General features: G+C 34.8%; 1 protein-coding gene and 2 pseudogenes across 1 annotated transcript; 2 read left to right on the top strand and 1 right to left on the bottom strand.

The window, feature by feature from the left end:
* Positions 1-14,706, top strand: part of LOC143628996 (F-box protein At5g07610-like) — an 82,197-nt pseudogene that overhangs the window by 65,506 nt on the left and 1,985 nt on the right.
* Positions 57-2,242, top strand: LOC143628978 (F-box protein At5g07610-like). The gene is made up of 3 exons (XM_077098397.1): positions 57-1,187; positions 2,053-2,128; positions 2,223-2,242. The coding sequence occupies exons 1-3, from the start codon at positions 66-68 to the stop codon at positions 2,240-2,242; spliced, it is 1,218 nt and encodes a 405-aa protein (XP_076954512.1). The 5' UTR covers positions 57-65.
* On the bottom strand, positions 3,961-6,566 carry LOC143628940 (protein FAR1-RELATED SEQUENCE 5-like; annotated as a pseudogene).

The raw sequence follows: 14,706 nt of genomic DNA, 5'->3' as shown, positions 1-14,706 counted from the left end.
CATTATACGTCTTCCGTCATGCAATTGTAAGCAAAAAACCCTAAACCTGCTTCTCGCATGCTTCCATGGAGGATTCCTATCATCATCAATCTGGAGCACTAATCGGTTCTAACGAAGACCTTTTAACAGAGATCCTTATACGCCTCCCTGTTACCTCCGTCCTTCGTTTCAAATCCGTATGTAAACACTGGCGGTTGCTTTTGACTCACACACACTTCACCCACCGCTATGATAATAATAATAATAATAACCTTTCTCAATCTCATGGTATTTTTGCTGGAAATATATATGTTCCCTTTGATGTTGAAAACCGAAGCCCTCCTCCTTTCCGCAGTCTCGATTCCTACTTTAATCGTGCTGACGTTGAAATCGTGCAATCCTGTAACGGTTTATTACTTTGTTCTGCTGCTCACAATGGTGATGTTGAATATTATGTTTTCAATCCCACCACCAAGCAACTCGCATTCATCCTATCGATCCCCGGAGGTCACAAAGTTCTTAAAACCATCCATTCTATGGCTCTCGCATTTCATCACACACATTGTGTCAAGGTTGTTTGTATTCGTTATTTAGATTCTAACTGGAGATTGATTCACGTTCAAGTGTACTCATCTGATACAAGGATATGGAAGCCTTGTATCGTATCTTTCTCTGAGCGGCTACTCAAATTTCGCGAACCGGTGTACTGGAATGGAGCCCTTCATTGGGCTCCCGCTTACCAAAATGGCGGTCGTTTCTTGTACTTCAAGTTAGATGTTGAACAGCTATCTGTGTTGCCCATGCCAGAGGGGTTAGTGTCCAAAACAAGTGTAATGCATTTTGGGAAATCGAGAGGGCATCTACATTTAGTTTCACGCCCTGGTGAGGGAGAAGATATATTGTGCGTGAATGTGTACGAGAAGTTGAGGGATCATTCGGGGTGGTTTGTCAAGTATCAGCTAAGGCTTGATGCTCTTCTGGGTGATTTCCCAGAAATGATCCAACATATTGAGAGTGTGGATGACTTCGGGAACATGATCTCTCGAAACAAATGTGGTTTTCGAGTGGTTGATGTGGTTAGAGGCAAAGAAGAAGAAGATACATTCTTGGTGCTGTTAACTCAAGGGAAGGTGATAAATTACAATGTTCACGACAAGAGTTTTAAGGAGTTACATAGTAACAAATACTACTCCTGTGAATTCGAAAGTGTTTATCGTTACATCGAAACCTTTTCTTCTTTCTAGAAGACAATTAGGTGTCTTTATGTTTGTCTAACAAGGTGTTTGAATGTCTTTTAAAATATTATTTTATATCTGGTGCTAAGTTGATGGTCAGACTTGAAGGTTTAGGAACGTTTTGTGTTTGTTGAAAACTTTGTTTATGGAGAAATGGTAAATTTATTTACTTGCAAGGTTATATTCTGGCTTAATTGGAATGTGGCTCTGTTAGTTTGTTTGTGCGCCTCTGTTCATTAGAACATGTGTTATCTAGTTATTGATATTTATAAGGGCCAGGCTTATTTAAATGCCTAAATCAAAACAAGATTTTGTAGCCTTTTCATCATAATTAATAAGAATTTTTTTTTGCTTATTACAATTACAAGTTTTAAACTCATAACCTATACTTTCGTGACAACCAAGCCTATGACCATACCAATACATTACGTTGAGTTTACTTTCCCTGATTACCTCTTCATCATTCGTTCCTCTCCTTTGCTTGTCTGGTGAGACCTGTAGCGAGCTTGTTGTGTGCAACCTAGAGTAGCCTGGAGATAGGGGGTATTCTACTTCAAAATCTAATTCTTCGATCTTGGCCTAGAGAATTGTTCGTTTCAATCAATTCTACTCCAAAAATTAATGAAATCCAGAGCGGTAAGCATTCTTAAATTACACGAAAGAATAAAAGAATTCGTCTATTAACGAATTCCAATTTCTATTCATTAAACCTAGTAATTTTCAACTATAGGCTGATTGAATTTTATTATGCTTTTTGTTTGAATGATGATGTTAATCTTAGGCTGCTACATTATTGGCACTGATGTTGTATGTTTGACAATATTCTTATGTGTTACAGCATCTATGCTCAGCATCTGTTGGAACCGTTGTTACAGTCGATGCTTGCATTGTCGGGCCCAAAAACCGCAATTTTGGTAATTATTTCATTTGATCACTGACCCGTTCACTGCTGTTGGATTATTAAGGTAATTATTTAATTTGATCACTGACCTATTCACTGTTTTTTAGGGCTGTTAAAAAGCTCGTGAATCGCTTGAAGCTTACTCTAAATAAAAACCCTGCTAGTAAATGAGCCAAGCCGAGCCAACTAGGTTTTGTGACTGAGCCGAGCCAGAGCCAGGGTTATCTAGTTTATAAATTTTGCAATACTAAAAAATATAACTTTTTTGTCTTTTGCATATCAGTATGTATAAAATCAAAAATATAAAAATAAATAAACTTAATGAGTTTGGCTCGTGCTTATTTACGATCCGAGCTCAAGCTTATTAAATAAACATGCAGGGCCCCACATAGGCTAAGCGGCTCGTTTAACTTTGAGTTCAAGCCCGAGCCCAATCTGACTCGGCTCAGTTCAACTTGTTTACAGTAACTGTTGTGCATATTATTCTTTCCTTGCAGATTGAGTATGAAATTCGTTCATGAACAAATGATTGAGTTATGGAAGAAGCATTTTGAGGTGAAGGAAATGGTGGTGTTCTTCTGTGTCGGCTACCTGCTTTGCACCAAAAGCAATTTGACATCCTTGGATTATTGATACAAAAACTATTGGACGAAATTTGTGAATTGTGTGCCTGTTAGATTATAATTTGTTATGTTGTAAAGAAAATTTACATTCTTTGTACAAGTTATCATCAAATGTGAATGTATGTTTCAGCCCCTGGTCTTGTACCCGTTTTGTTTTTTAAGTTTTTTTTGTTTATTAGGCCATTTTATTTTGGCCCGTTTACTATTACTTCACTATATTGTTCTTTTAACAATCGGTCATTCATACAGTTAGTTATAAAATGAGAGGACTTAAAAGTTCTCAACTGATTTTCATTTCAACTTTCTTACATATAACATAAACATGCTGTAAACAGATTTGCAGAAAAATATTTGTCACAGAATGTTGTTCATAAACAGATTTTACCAAAATGCCCGCGACATCATATTTGAGCGGGTCAGGTTAAGTTTTCAATCAAACTAACGATAGATGCTACAGGCCTATAACTAACTGTGAATCTCTAAAGTCATAACATAGCTACATGTATCAACACAAAGTCAATACAGAAAGGCGAGCCAATGATCATTCCAAATAATAAGCCAAAAACTACTAATTTACTAAAGTTAGGCTAGTAAACCGTTCACTGTGGTTTTAATTCTTTGACACCGACCGACCGAAAGTAAGAAAATAAAACCGACCACGAAACCAAACCGATGCTCGGTTTGGTTGGTTCCACGATTTTAAACCGAAACGTGAACACCCCTATCGCATCCATTTGCTGTGAGCTTAGTTTGACCAGGCTGCCCAAGTAGGAATACCATTATTTTAGCTAATATCGTAATTCAAAATTAGTGCAGGTTACCATTATTGATGATCATGTTTTTTATAAACAAATCCTGATTGATACTTTGTCAAATGCAGTGAAAAGCTCAAAGACAATTACTAATCCATGTAATACAGTAAAGTGGTGTAAATCGAACTGCAATATATCTTGCACAGTAAAGTGGACAAAAATGATAGGCAAAAAAATCAATATGATCCTGGACAAAAATGATAGATCCACCATACTAAAACATTATGAGAAAAAACCAAAATCTTAGTATCTAATCAAATTGAAAAAAAAATCAATATAGCAATCAAAAGACACCAAAACATTGCACATATCTTCAAGCCAATCCACAAATCATCCTTCGATTTCAAGTACAGCATCTTTCGCCTGAAAGAAAAACTTAAATATGAGAATAATTTTAACAACAAAAATGATTAATTTTTATTAGTTAATTTAGATCTTACCTTCTTTTTTGGACACCCAGTAATGTAATGACCTAGTTCCTTGTAGTAAGAACAAACTCTCTTTTTTGGTGCTTCTAGGGAAGATTTTAATCTAGTTTCACTTTTAGGACGACCTTTTGTATTAGTATGAACTTGTGGATCACGAATAGAAATTTGAGGCATCATATTTACTTGTGAAGTTCCCACATTAGAATCTTGTGACACACTCTCAGGCTGTTTTGACTTTGTTCGAGTACTTTGCTCTAAAAACTTCAACAACATGTTATTTAGTTTCGTTATCTCAAATAGAGAGTCTCTTGCTTGCTCGACCACTTTTCTAAAATTTGATTGAACACACCATAAAGTTAATGCTTGTGAAGTTCCCACATTAGAATCTTGTGACACACATTAGAATCTTGTGACACACTCTCAGGCTGTTTTGACTTTGTTCGAGTACTTTGCTCTAAAAACTTCAACAACATGTTATTTAGTTTGAGGCATCATATTTACTTGTGAAGTTCCCACATTAGAATCTTGTGACACACTCTCAGGCTGTTTTGACTTTGTTCGAGTACTTTGCTCTAAAAACTTCAACAACATGTTATTTAGTTTCGTTATCTCAAATAGAGAGTCTCTTGCTTGCTCGACCACTTTTCTAAAATTTGATTGAACACACCATAAAGTTAATGCACTGACCTCATTCCCACTATGTGTGTCTTCGATCCCAATAGTGCAATCAGCCAACTTATATCTAGTATCAAGTGTCCACCTAGGTAAAATATAATGATCAAGGAGGGTTTGAACATTCTTTTTTTTTCAATACATATAAGATATGCTTGCATAACATCCCATATGTTTCAAACTTTGAACAAGAACATGCAACATCTAACTTATCTGAGAGACGAAACTTAACATTTCTCCAATATATTTTATCAATATTCAATTGTCCAACCTTATAGTTGATTTCTTCTAAACTCTTGCTTATTGTCTCGTGAGTTAAATTGAAGGTAGCTTCGATCCATTCCTTCATAAATACTTTAAAGAGCTGTTTAGTGTAACGTGAACCTGCTTTTGCTTCTATCGGATTAACAGAAGAAAAGTTTGGCTTGGAATTCATGCACCTGAAGTCTTCATCTTCTTCAGCGGCCATTCGAGCCTCAACAGCTTTATCATATTGTACTACAAATTCATTCAGCATGGTATTTGAATTTACATATCCATCCAAAAAAGAATGAATGCTCTCGCTTCTTCCACTTGATGTCATACCAGCAAAAAAACAATCTTTCAAGAAGGCTTTAGCCCAATATTTACGTTGATTATACATCTCCGTTATCCAACTGCTACTTTGAAAATTGTATTTACGACATAAATATTTCCAACGAGTTTCAAATCTTCAATCGTATTACTTTTTATCCATTAATTGTGTAACTCTTCAAAGTCACTATGTTGAACTTTAAGAGACTGAAGATGTTCAGTCTCATGTTTTTTAATATGCCATGAACAATAGCGATGTCGAGTTTTTGGAAAAACTGTTTTGATTGCATTGCAAATAGCTTTATCTTGATCAGTAATTATCACCGATGGATACTTATCAAACATGCACTTTAAGAAATTTTGAAATAACCATTCAAAAGTATCTTGTTTCTCATTTTCCAATAGTGCACCACCAAAAAGTATAGACTGGCCATGATGATTCACCCCGACAAATGGGGCAAATGGCATCTTAAATTTGTTGGTCATGTATGTGACATCAAACATAACAACATCCCTAAATTTTATGTACGATTCTCTTGATCTCCCATCAGCCCAAAAAATATTTCTCGGAGAACCATCATCAAATAAATCCACAACAAAATAAAGGTTATGATCTTCTAGTAATTTATCTTGGAAATGTTTAATAAGGCCGTAGAACTCCTTACCTTTGTATTGTTTTCGTTGGTTGGCTAAGACATCAGAACATTGTTTTGATGTAACATTATTTTCTTGTGGACTTTTCATGGCATTTATGACCTTCTTGATTTGGCAAGGTTTCAACCCGGATTGACCTAGTTCCGCCATTAGAGATTTGCAAGCCAACGAGCGGTGAAACTTCCCATGAGACCGGTGTTTCAATACTTTGGTGGGAGAAACAGTAAGCTCATGATTGTGTGAATCATTGAACACATCCACAAACCATTTCCCATCTTTTCTTCTTGAAATCCGAAGACATGCGTTACATCCGGTCCTTAAATCCCTTCGACGTTTCTTAATATCTCCTACAGAACTTTTACACTTCAAATCTTTAAAACCTTCTTTGTTGCATACATACATTCTTCGATAATGCTCATTTGTTGTCTTATTTTTATAAGCCGTATGAATACATAATCCAAATCCATGTAAAAACACATAGTGATTGTAGAAATCATAAGCATCATCAGGAGTATCAAAAACTTTCCCATTATGTCATTAGCTTCTTTCTCAAATGCATAATCCATGTCATTTCTTTTTTCTATTTCAAAATCTGAACCGCTATTAATGACCGAAAGGCCTTCTGAATCAATACGATCAATTAGATTTGTTTCAAAAACATCAACCGGTGACTGAACTTCTAGATCCATTGTTGTATCTGCCATGTTCAAGAAAAATGAACATGGATATTATAGTACACACACATATATATAAAGAATTAACAATTAACAAAGGTCCATTTAAAGAAAAAATAATTAACAAAGAACTATTAGAGCATGGATATAATGGTACAAATATAAAGAACTAAGCTACTGTTGAAAGCATTTTTACTAACCTCCAGATGCAACAGGTTATTGAGAATTAAAATTCCAATGGAGTTGAAAAATCACTAACCCTTGGTCCCAAGCTTTTTTAGGTTTACAAAGGGATGATATTGATGTAGGCGATTGCATGGAAAGGAGAGGAACGAATGATAAAGAGGTAATCAGGGAAATTAGGGATTTAATTAGATCTGGATCAAAACTACGTAGTTTTGATAGTTTTGCATCTAACTTAAATATATAACAGCCTTATATTCACTAATCCCTATATATATAGGGTAAGGTTAAAATGAAAACCCATTTGAGATGTGAAAACCCGCGAAAACCCTATGTAACATCGTATTTTTTTGGTTACATGTAATATATGTTGTAACATTTAATACAAAACATCGAAACATCAAAAAAAAATGTTTTGCTATTTTTTAACAATTTTTTATTAATTTTTATATATGTTTTAAGGAGAGAGAAAAAGTTATATTTATATTTACATTTTTTATTCACTTTAATTGTGAACCAAAAGATTTAAACATTAATTAAAAACATGTGGTTGAGAATGAGTTTCTAGAGTTTTCACAACTCAAGTGAGTTTTCATTTTATACTTAGCCTATATATATATATATATATATATATATATATATATATAGGGTTAGTATCATTTTAGAACTCAGAAAAAGTTAAGAACTTTTTAGGAACTCTTAAAAACTAAATATTTTTTTAATTTTTTTATATAATAACATTATGTAAGATTAGTTTTATCATATTTGATATGTAAATTTTTTATTTACATATATAAATCACAAGTTTACATATATGTAAAATTTATGTAATCCACAAACTTCCATATGTGTAAAAGAAAATTAGATGTGCGTAAAAACAAATATGCATAATTGTAATTATATATATAAATATAAAAAGTGATAAAACTACACTCAAATAATATTAACATACAAAAATTTTTATAGAAAACGTTAGTTATTAAGAGTTCCTTAGAGTTCTTAAATAATTTAAGATTTCTTTAATGATACTCATCCTATATATATATATATATATATATATATATATATATAAAGGATAAAATACAATAATCATTTATCGTACATTACGTACGCGACACTTCTAACCGTTGATTTTCAGAAACCCAAAATCACAATTACACTAATCCTCTCGTCGGCAAACTCAGCTCCGTTTCCGAACAAACATGCACCCAATCCTTATTCGAGCTCCGCCTCATCTCCAAAAATGACCCCAAAATCCGCCCTTTAATCGCTGACGGCGGCGCCATTTCGCTCGCCGACGACATCAACTAATTGAAATTGAAGCCAATTGATCAGTTAATCATTGAAATCGATTCAATTAATCAACAATTTGAAGCTTCAATCTATCAATTTTGAGTTCTGGATGATGGGGTTTTTGACATTGAACGTTTAAGATTTGAACGTATTAGTAGAACGTATTAGTAGAATGTATTAGCAGAAAGTATTAGCAGAAAATATTAGCAGAATGTATTAGCAGAACGTATTAGCAGAACGTATTAGGGTTTGAAATTTTATTTGCAGGTTAATCGTCGGTGCCATTCCGCTCGCCGGCGACATCAACAATTTGAAGCCAATTGATCGGTTAATCTTTGAAATCGATTCAATTAATCATCAGTTTGAAGCTTCAATCGATTAATTTTGAGTTCTGGATGATGGTTTTTGACATTGAATGTTTAAGATTTGAACGTATTAGTAGAATGTATTAGCAGAAAGTATTAGCAGGACGTATTAGCAGAACGTATTAGGGTTTGAGGTTTTATTTGCAGGGTACGAACATTTTTAGGGTTATATAATTCAATTAGTTTGATATTGACATGCAAATTAGTTTAATAGCGATCGATGGTTGAATTATATTGATATGGATGGACGCTCGATGAATCAATTGATGAATTTTGAAGAACAGGGATTTGGGGGAATTGAAGAATAGATTTGGGGAGTATAGTTGGACGTTCTGGACGGAAATACCCTTTTGATAACTGGCGTATTGTGGCGTATAATTGTATTTAATAATTTAATCGCGTATAATGTATGTTCTGGATACTCGCGTACGTAATGTACGATAGTGTATTAGTGTACGTTAACCGCCCCCTATATATATATAGGGGATGGTTCAGGAGAGATATAAAATTACTGTGAGAAATGAATATGTGCCTCTAGTTTTATTTTAGGTTTTAAATGCTTAAAGATAAATATGGAAAGTATTAATGCATGCTCCCTCTTCAATTAATGTAACCAATAAATATAATAGTTATCTATTCAATTAATATAACTAATCAAATTATTATAATTGGAAAATATTAAGAATTCATTTATTTTTATAACTTATTTTTTCTTTCTTGAATTTTTATCCTACACAAGTACAATTTATTCATACATTAAAGTTTCTTTATATCCAAAACCAATTTCTTTCAACTCAATATATTAATATTCATCAACACGTAGTTACATTGTGATTAATAGTACAAAAAACTATATACACGTGTTTGCATTAAATATCAACAAAAAAGTACACAACCTACACAAAAACATATAACCTACACTTGTTCTAATAATAAGAAAACATATAACCTACACACAAAAAACATATAACCGACACACAAAATTCAGCATCAATAAACTACACACGCACACGAAAACGTATAACCTACACACAAAAAACATATAAACTACACTCAAAAATTTTATCCTACACAAATACAATTTATTCATATATTAATTTTTTTTTGTATCCAAAACCAATTTCTTCCAACTCAATATATCAATATCAATCCACACGTAGGTACATTGTGATGAATAATACAAAAAACTATCTTATATATGTTAGCATTAAATGTCAATAAAAAATATACAACCTAAACAAAACCATATAACATACATTTGTTTTAAGAATAAGAAAACATATTACCTACACACGAAAAACATATAACCTACATACGTATAGGATTTGTGTATCCATAATTAGAGAGTGATTTATTATGGTTATATTAGTTGTATTAATTGAAAAGAGAGAATGCATTTATTGTTGCATTTATATTTTTTTCATTTATTTTTAAACATTTAAAACCTAAAATAAAACTAGTGGCTCATATTCATTTCTTACATTTCTCACAGTAATCTTATTTCTCTTCTGAACTTAAACATATATATATATAATTTTTTTGGATTTGGAGGCCTTAATTAAGTGCATGCCTAAAGCCTTAACTTGTTTTTACTGTCCCATGAGCCACCATGGATATTTATACAACAATATGCACTTTTTGGTGTGGTTTCTTTGTTCTTGGTATTATAGAGACAGAGACCATTAAGGATGGGCATATGATGGACAAGAAGCTGAAAGGCTTCATGATTCTTTTACATGTTTGACTCTTAAAAGTAAAAAGTCAAACAACAGATTCTTTATTATCTTGATTTAATTAGGTTAACTGTTTTAACACACAAAATCAACTTGAATAATGAGAATAATTATCTACAAAAAGAACTTAGTAATTGATACAGTTAACAGTTTAAATTATAGATTTTCACAAATGAGAATGTATAATATCTAAATCTGACACAATCTAAAACCTTTGAAATGGGACAACTAGGAGTGCTCGTAATTAGGGCTAGGCTGAAAAGCCCGACAAACCGGACTTAAAAATACCAAAACCCTGACCTGTAGTGTAACAATCGGTTATTTATCGGGTCATGTATCCAGTTCATTTCAGTTTCGGGTCGGGTACCGGGCCAAGACCCGGGTTAACCGACAATTTTCGGACCGACCCGAATACCCTATTGCGTGTCTCCTTCAACCATGCAAACGCATGTCATTCTAAATTGTCATCTTCATCATGCTCTATAAGATATGAAGATTTCTTGGTTCTTCGTAAAGGTGCGGAGAGAAAAAGAAAAAATAGATGATAGAAGAGAAATGGTGAAGAAAGAATGATAGCTTACGAAAAATTACATTGTATATGGGGAATAAAGAAAGCAAGCCTACACTCAGTTTGTCAACCTATTAAATGACTACTCTTAAATTTCTAACTTTCCACTAGGTTTCAACTTATTTACACCAGAAAGTTTTGTGTGTAAGAGAAAAACCAAAATAGTACATGCAAATTTTTGACTATTTTTACTATATCATTTCTCCTTAGTCATGCAACTTTATATTTCTTGTTCACACTTTAAAACTTATTTCTCTTCTTCTTATCGTTGTCTTCATCTCCTCCCTAAACCATTAATAGCCATGATGGGTATTCAACACAGAGAAGATGGAATTAGCAACATTTAAAGTTAATTTCATAAAGAATTCAACCCTTTTTGTCGGTTTCGGTTTTTGCATGCAAATCTGAAGAACCGAACCTAAAATACCCGATACTCGTATTTCTGCGAAGGTCCAGTTTTCGGTTATGGGTTTTCTATGTATTTCGGTCTCAGGTTGGGTCGGGTTTAACCCGGGTCGGGTCGGGTTAATTCATTTGCACAGCCCTAGGGACAACATTTATTACATGAGTTAAACCACTAGACTAATGAATGTAGAGTTAAAACCACTACACTATTAAATGTAGCACGGGGACATTGGAATGACTTAATATAATTTAACTCGTAACAATAATCCTTGTTAAGCAAATGTTTAGATTAAATCGAAACAGAAAGCAAGCGGACAACAAGCTGCGCCAATACCTTTAATATTTATTGGAAAATCGACAATGCAAGTGCAAGTTTTAACCTTTTAGCATTCTATGTATTTAATTATATTTTAATGACATCCGTCATTTGAAATGACGGATGTGAACAGTGACTTTTAGTACTTGACATGACAACCACTCTATGTATTTTATTATATTTCAATGGCATCCGCCATTTCAAACGGCGGATGTCACCGAAATATAATAAAAAATACATAGGTGGGTCATAGGAAGTACGAGTTACTGTTCACATCCGCCATTTGAAATGACGGATGTCAATAAAAAATATTTAGGTGACCGGCGGTCAGCTGTAACTGACATCCGCCATTTCAAATGGCGGAACACGAATAAAATATTCAAGATCCGCCATTTTAAATGGCGGAACTCATGGTTCTCGTCCACATCACCAGACAAAAACTGACAACCCTTATGTGTAATATGGCATCCGCCATTTCAAATGGCGGATCTCCTATTTTCAATCAACAATCTTTCTCTCTTAAAAACCATTTTATCTTCTTCAATTTTCCTATTTAAAAAAAATCATGATTTTGGGAAATGGAACAACCATACTGCAATGATTTTGAAGTCGTTGATGTGGTCAGAGTAAATAAGAAGAAGATACGTTCTTGGTGTTGTTAACTTTCGAAAAGATGATAAGGTGCAATGTTCACGACAAGAGTTTTAAGGAGTTATACAGTAAAAAACACTATTTCATTGATGTCTCAAGTTGTCATCGTTATATAGTAAGAAACCTTGTCCTCTTTCTAGAAGACCACTAGGTTTATGATTTTCGTTATTAAGGTGTTTGAATGTCTTTAAAAATATTAGTAATGTTTTGTGTTTGTTGAAAACTTTGTTTAAAATATTATTATGTTTTGCGTGGTTTTTGGTTCCAGAGTTGAGTTCATAGACATAAGGATGCTCATATGATGAGCAAGATGCGAAAAGGCTTCATGGCTTTCTTACATGTTTAACTCAAAAGTCAAATAAAAGTGTCACGCATGACATGATGATACTGACCATGGTCAATAAGCTCATTACCTCCTTATCTCCTCTCAACCAATCATATATTATTATCTTTTTTTCAATTATTTTTATTATTTAATGATGGAATTATGGAGTCTGATAGAGAATGACGTATTTCCTTAATTGAAAGGTGATATTGAATTATGGGAGGAAAGCTAGCATGACGTAAACATAACAAATAAGGAATTTGGTGTTGAGGGGTGTATACCTGATACGTACCCATGTTTCCCTCAAGCAATATGCAACTCACCCACGTCTCATGCATGTTTTATTGTTTTCCAATTTCTTGTATTAAGTTAGTTTACAACTTCTAGGTAATGGGTCATGTTAGCGGCCGGATTAGTGGGTCTAGTTAGTTTCGTTAGTTTGTAAGCATATATAAGTCCTTGTTATGTTTAATGTTAAGAAAAAAAATTAGCAAAGTTTTATTGTCTTGTTCCCTCTATTTCTTTGGAGTCTAACCCGCTCAAAAGGGTCTATCACTTGGGAGATTAGCCATATCGAATCGGCTTACTATCAATGGTGCTTTCATCGGCTTACTCACCTTCCACCATGGACTCACACACCGTGTCAACGATTGATGACATGTGGAGTCTTATCGAGAAAAACCAACAGCAACTGCTACTTTTTTGCGTTCAACTCGGCCTAGAACCTCCACCTTCATTACCCACTCCCCCACCACCGTTACGTCATGAACCACCGCTGCCACCTCCTACACCGCCATCGAAACCGTTTGCTCCGAAGCCCTTCCTACACCAAATTCACCCATCAAAAACCACAAAAAAGGACTCATCGGCACCACAAACCAACCTCCAAACCGAGACCAAAACAACCCTATTCCACCACTATTAACACTAAATCGAAACCGACGGCTAACCCTAAACCCGCAACCACACCAACCAGCCACTCATACAAACACACCAACTGGGCCTTGCCATTGATCTACGACGAACCAAATGCCACTTGAAGATATGCATGGCGGCCACCATGGCGACATGTTAAAACTGCACCGAATTCTATTGGGAGAGTTGAATGGCGCCCGCAATGGGACAATCATACCGATACCGTCCTTGAGGACAAGGACATTTTTTAGGGTGGGAGTATTGATACGTACCCATGTTTCCCTCAAGCAATAAGCAACTCACCCACGTCTCATGCATGTTTTATTGTTTTCCAATTTCTTGTATCAAGTTAGTTTACAACTTCTAGGTAATGGGTCATGTTAGTGGATTAGTGGGTCTAGTTAGTTTCGTTAGTTTGTAAGCATATATAAGTCCTTCTTGTTATGTTTAATGTTAAGAAAAAAAATTAGCAAAGTTTTATTGTTTTGTTCTCTCTATTTATTTGAAGTCTAACCTGCTCAAAGGGTCTATCACTTGGGAGATTAGCCATCTCGAATCGGCTTACTATCAATAGCCCTTAGCCTTCGCGGGCTGTAGAACTAATGAGCCATCTCCCACATTTGCGGGACCCTCAATGCGAGCTCCTTTTGCTTCGATCATGTATGGGAGTAGGTAAGTTGTTGTTCGGCCTCAGAACGTGCCAGCCCGAGTATGTGGGGGAAGCTGTTTGTGTTTTTGACAATGGCCTTCGGGGGGCGGTTGAGGACATCGTGGTTTGTGGTGGTGCCTTCTTTGAAGATTTTCAATGGCGGTTGGCATCATTTCCGACTCGTTTTGAAGGTTTGGGTTTATGTTCAGCTTCAGACGTATCTACATATGCGTTTGTGGCCTCGAGGGCACAATCTTGAAAATTGCAAGACCACGTTCTTCGAGATTGTGGTATTGATGGGTTTGACTCCGATTATGGGAGTGCGATAGATCGGTTGCATATTTCACTTCCTGATTTTAATATTAGCGGTTTCTGTAATAAAGACACCGCCCCACCTAAAGCCTAACATGCTTTGGCGAGTGCCTTTTATAGTGGAATCATCCAGAGTTTGGAAGTGAAGTTTGATTTATCTCCTCGTCAAAAAGCGGTGTTTGAGTGCCTTCGATCTCCACGGGCTCAAGATTTCTTAAGTGTTATCCCTATTGAAGGACTCGGCCAACATATGTCGGCCTTGGAGTACCGGACCATCCTTAAGTATCGATTAATGATTCCTTTGTTCCCTGTAGGTGAGCCATACCCAGTTTGCCACAAGGTCTGTTTGGATTCTTTTGGCGAGCACGCAATTCATTGCAAAGAGTTACCTGAGTTTAAATACAGACATGATTTGGTGAGGGATGTTCTATGCGATGTTC

Source organism: Bidens hawaiensis, unplaced genomic scaffold (assembly GCF_021521415.1).
Source record: "Bidens hawaiensis isolate Kalapana, Puna unplaced genomic scaffold, B.hawaiensis_p1.1 tig00005142_1, whole genome shotgun sequence".
In the NCBI taxonomy this organism is placed as follows: Eukaryota; Viridiplantae; Streptophyta; class Magnoliopsida; order Asterales; family Asteraceae; genus Bidens; species Bidens hawaiensis.
Note: the sequence above shows the minus strand (reverse complement) of the source record. Positions and strands in the feature narration are given on the sequence as shown.

Excerpts from the sequence above, each read along its gene's own strand:
- LOC143628978 (XM_077098397.1), top strand. The coding sequence starts at position 66 with ATGGAGGATTCCTATCATCATCAATCTGGAGCACTAATCGGTTCTAAC. Across the intron at positions 1,188-2,052 it reads ACTCCTGTGAATTCGAAAGT|CATCTATGCTCAGCATCTGT; the intron begins GTTTATCGTTAC and ends TATGTGTTACAG. Across the intron at positions 2,129-2,222 it reads GCCCAAAAACCGCAATTTTG|GGCTGTTAAAAAGCTCGTGA; the intron begins GTAATTATTTCA and ends ACTGTTTTTTAG.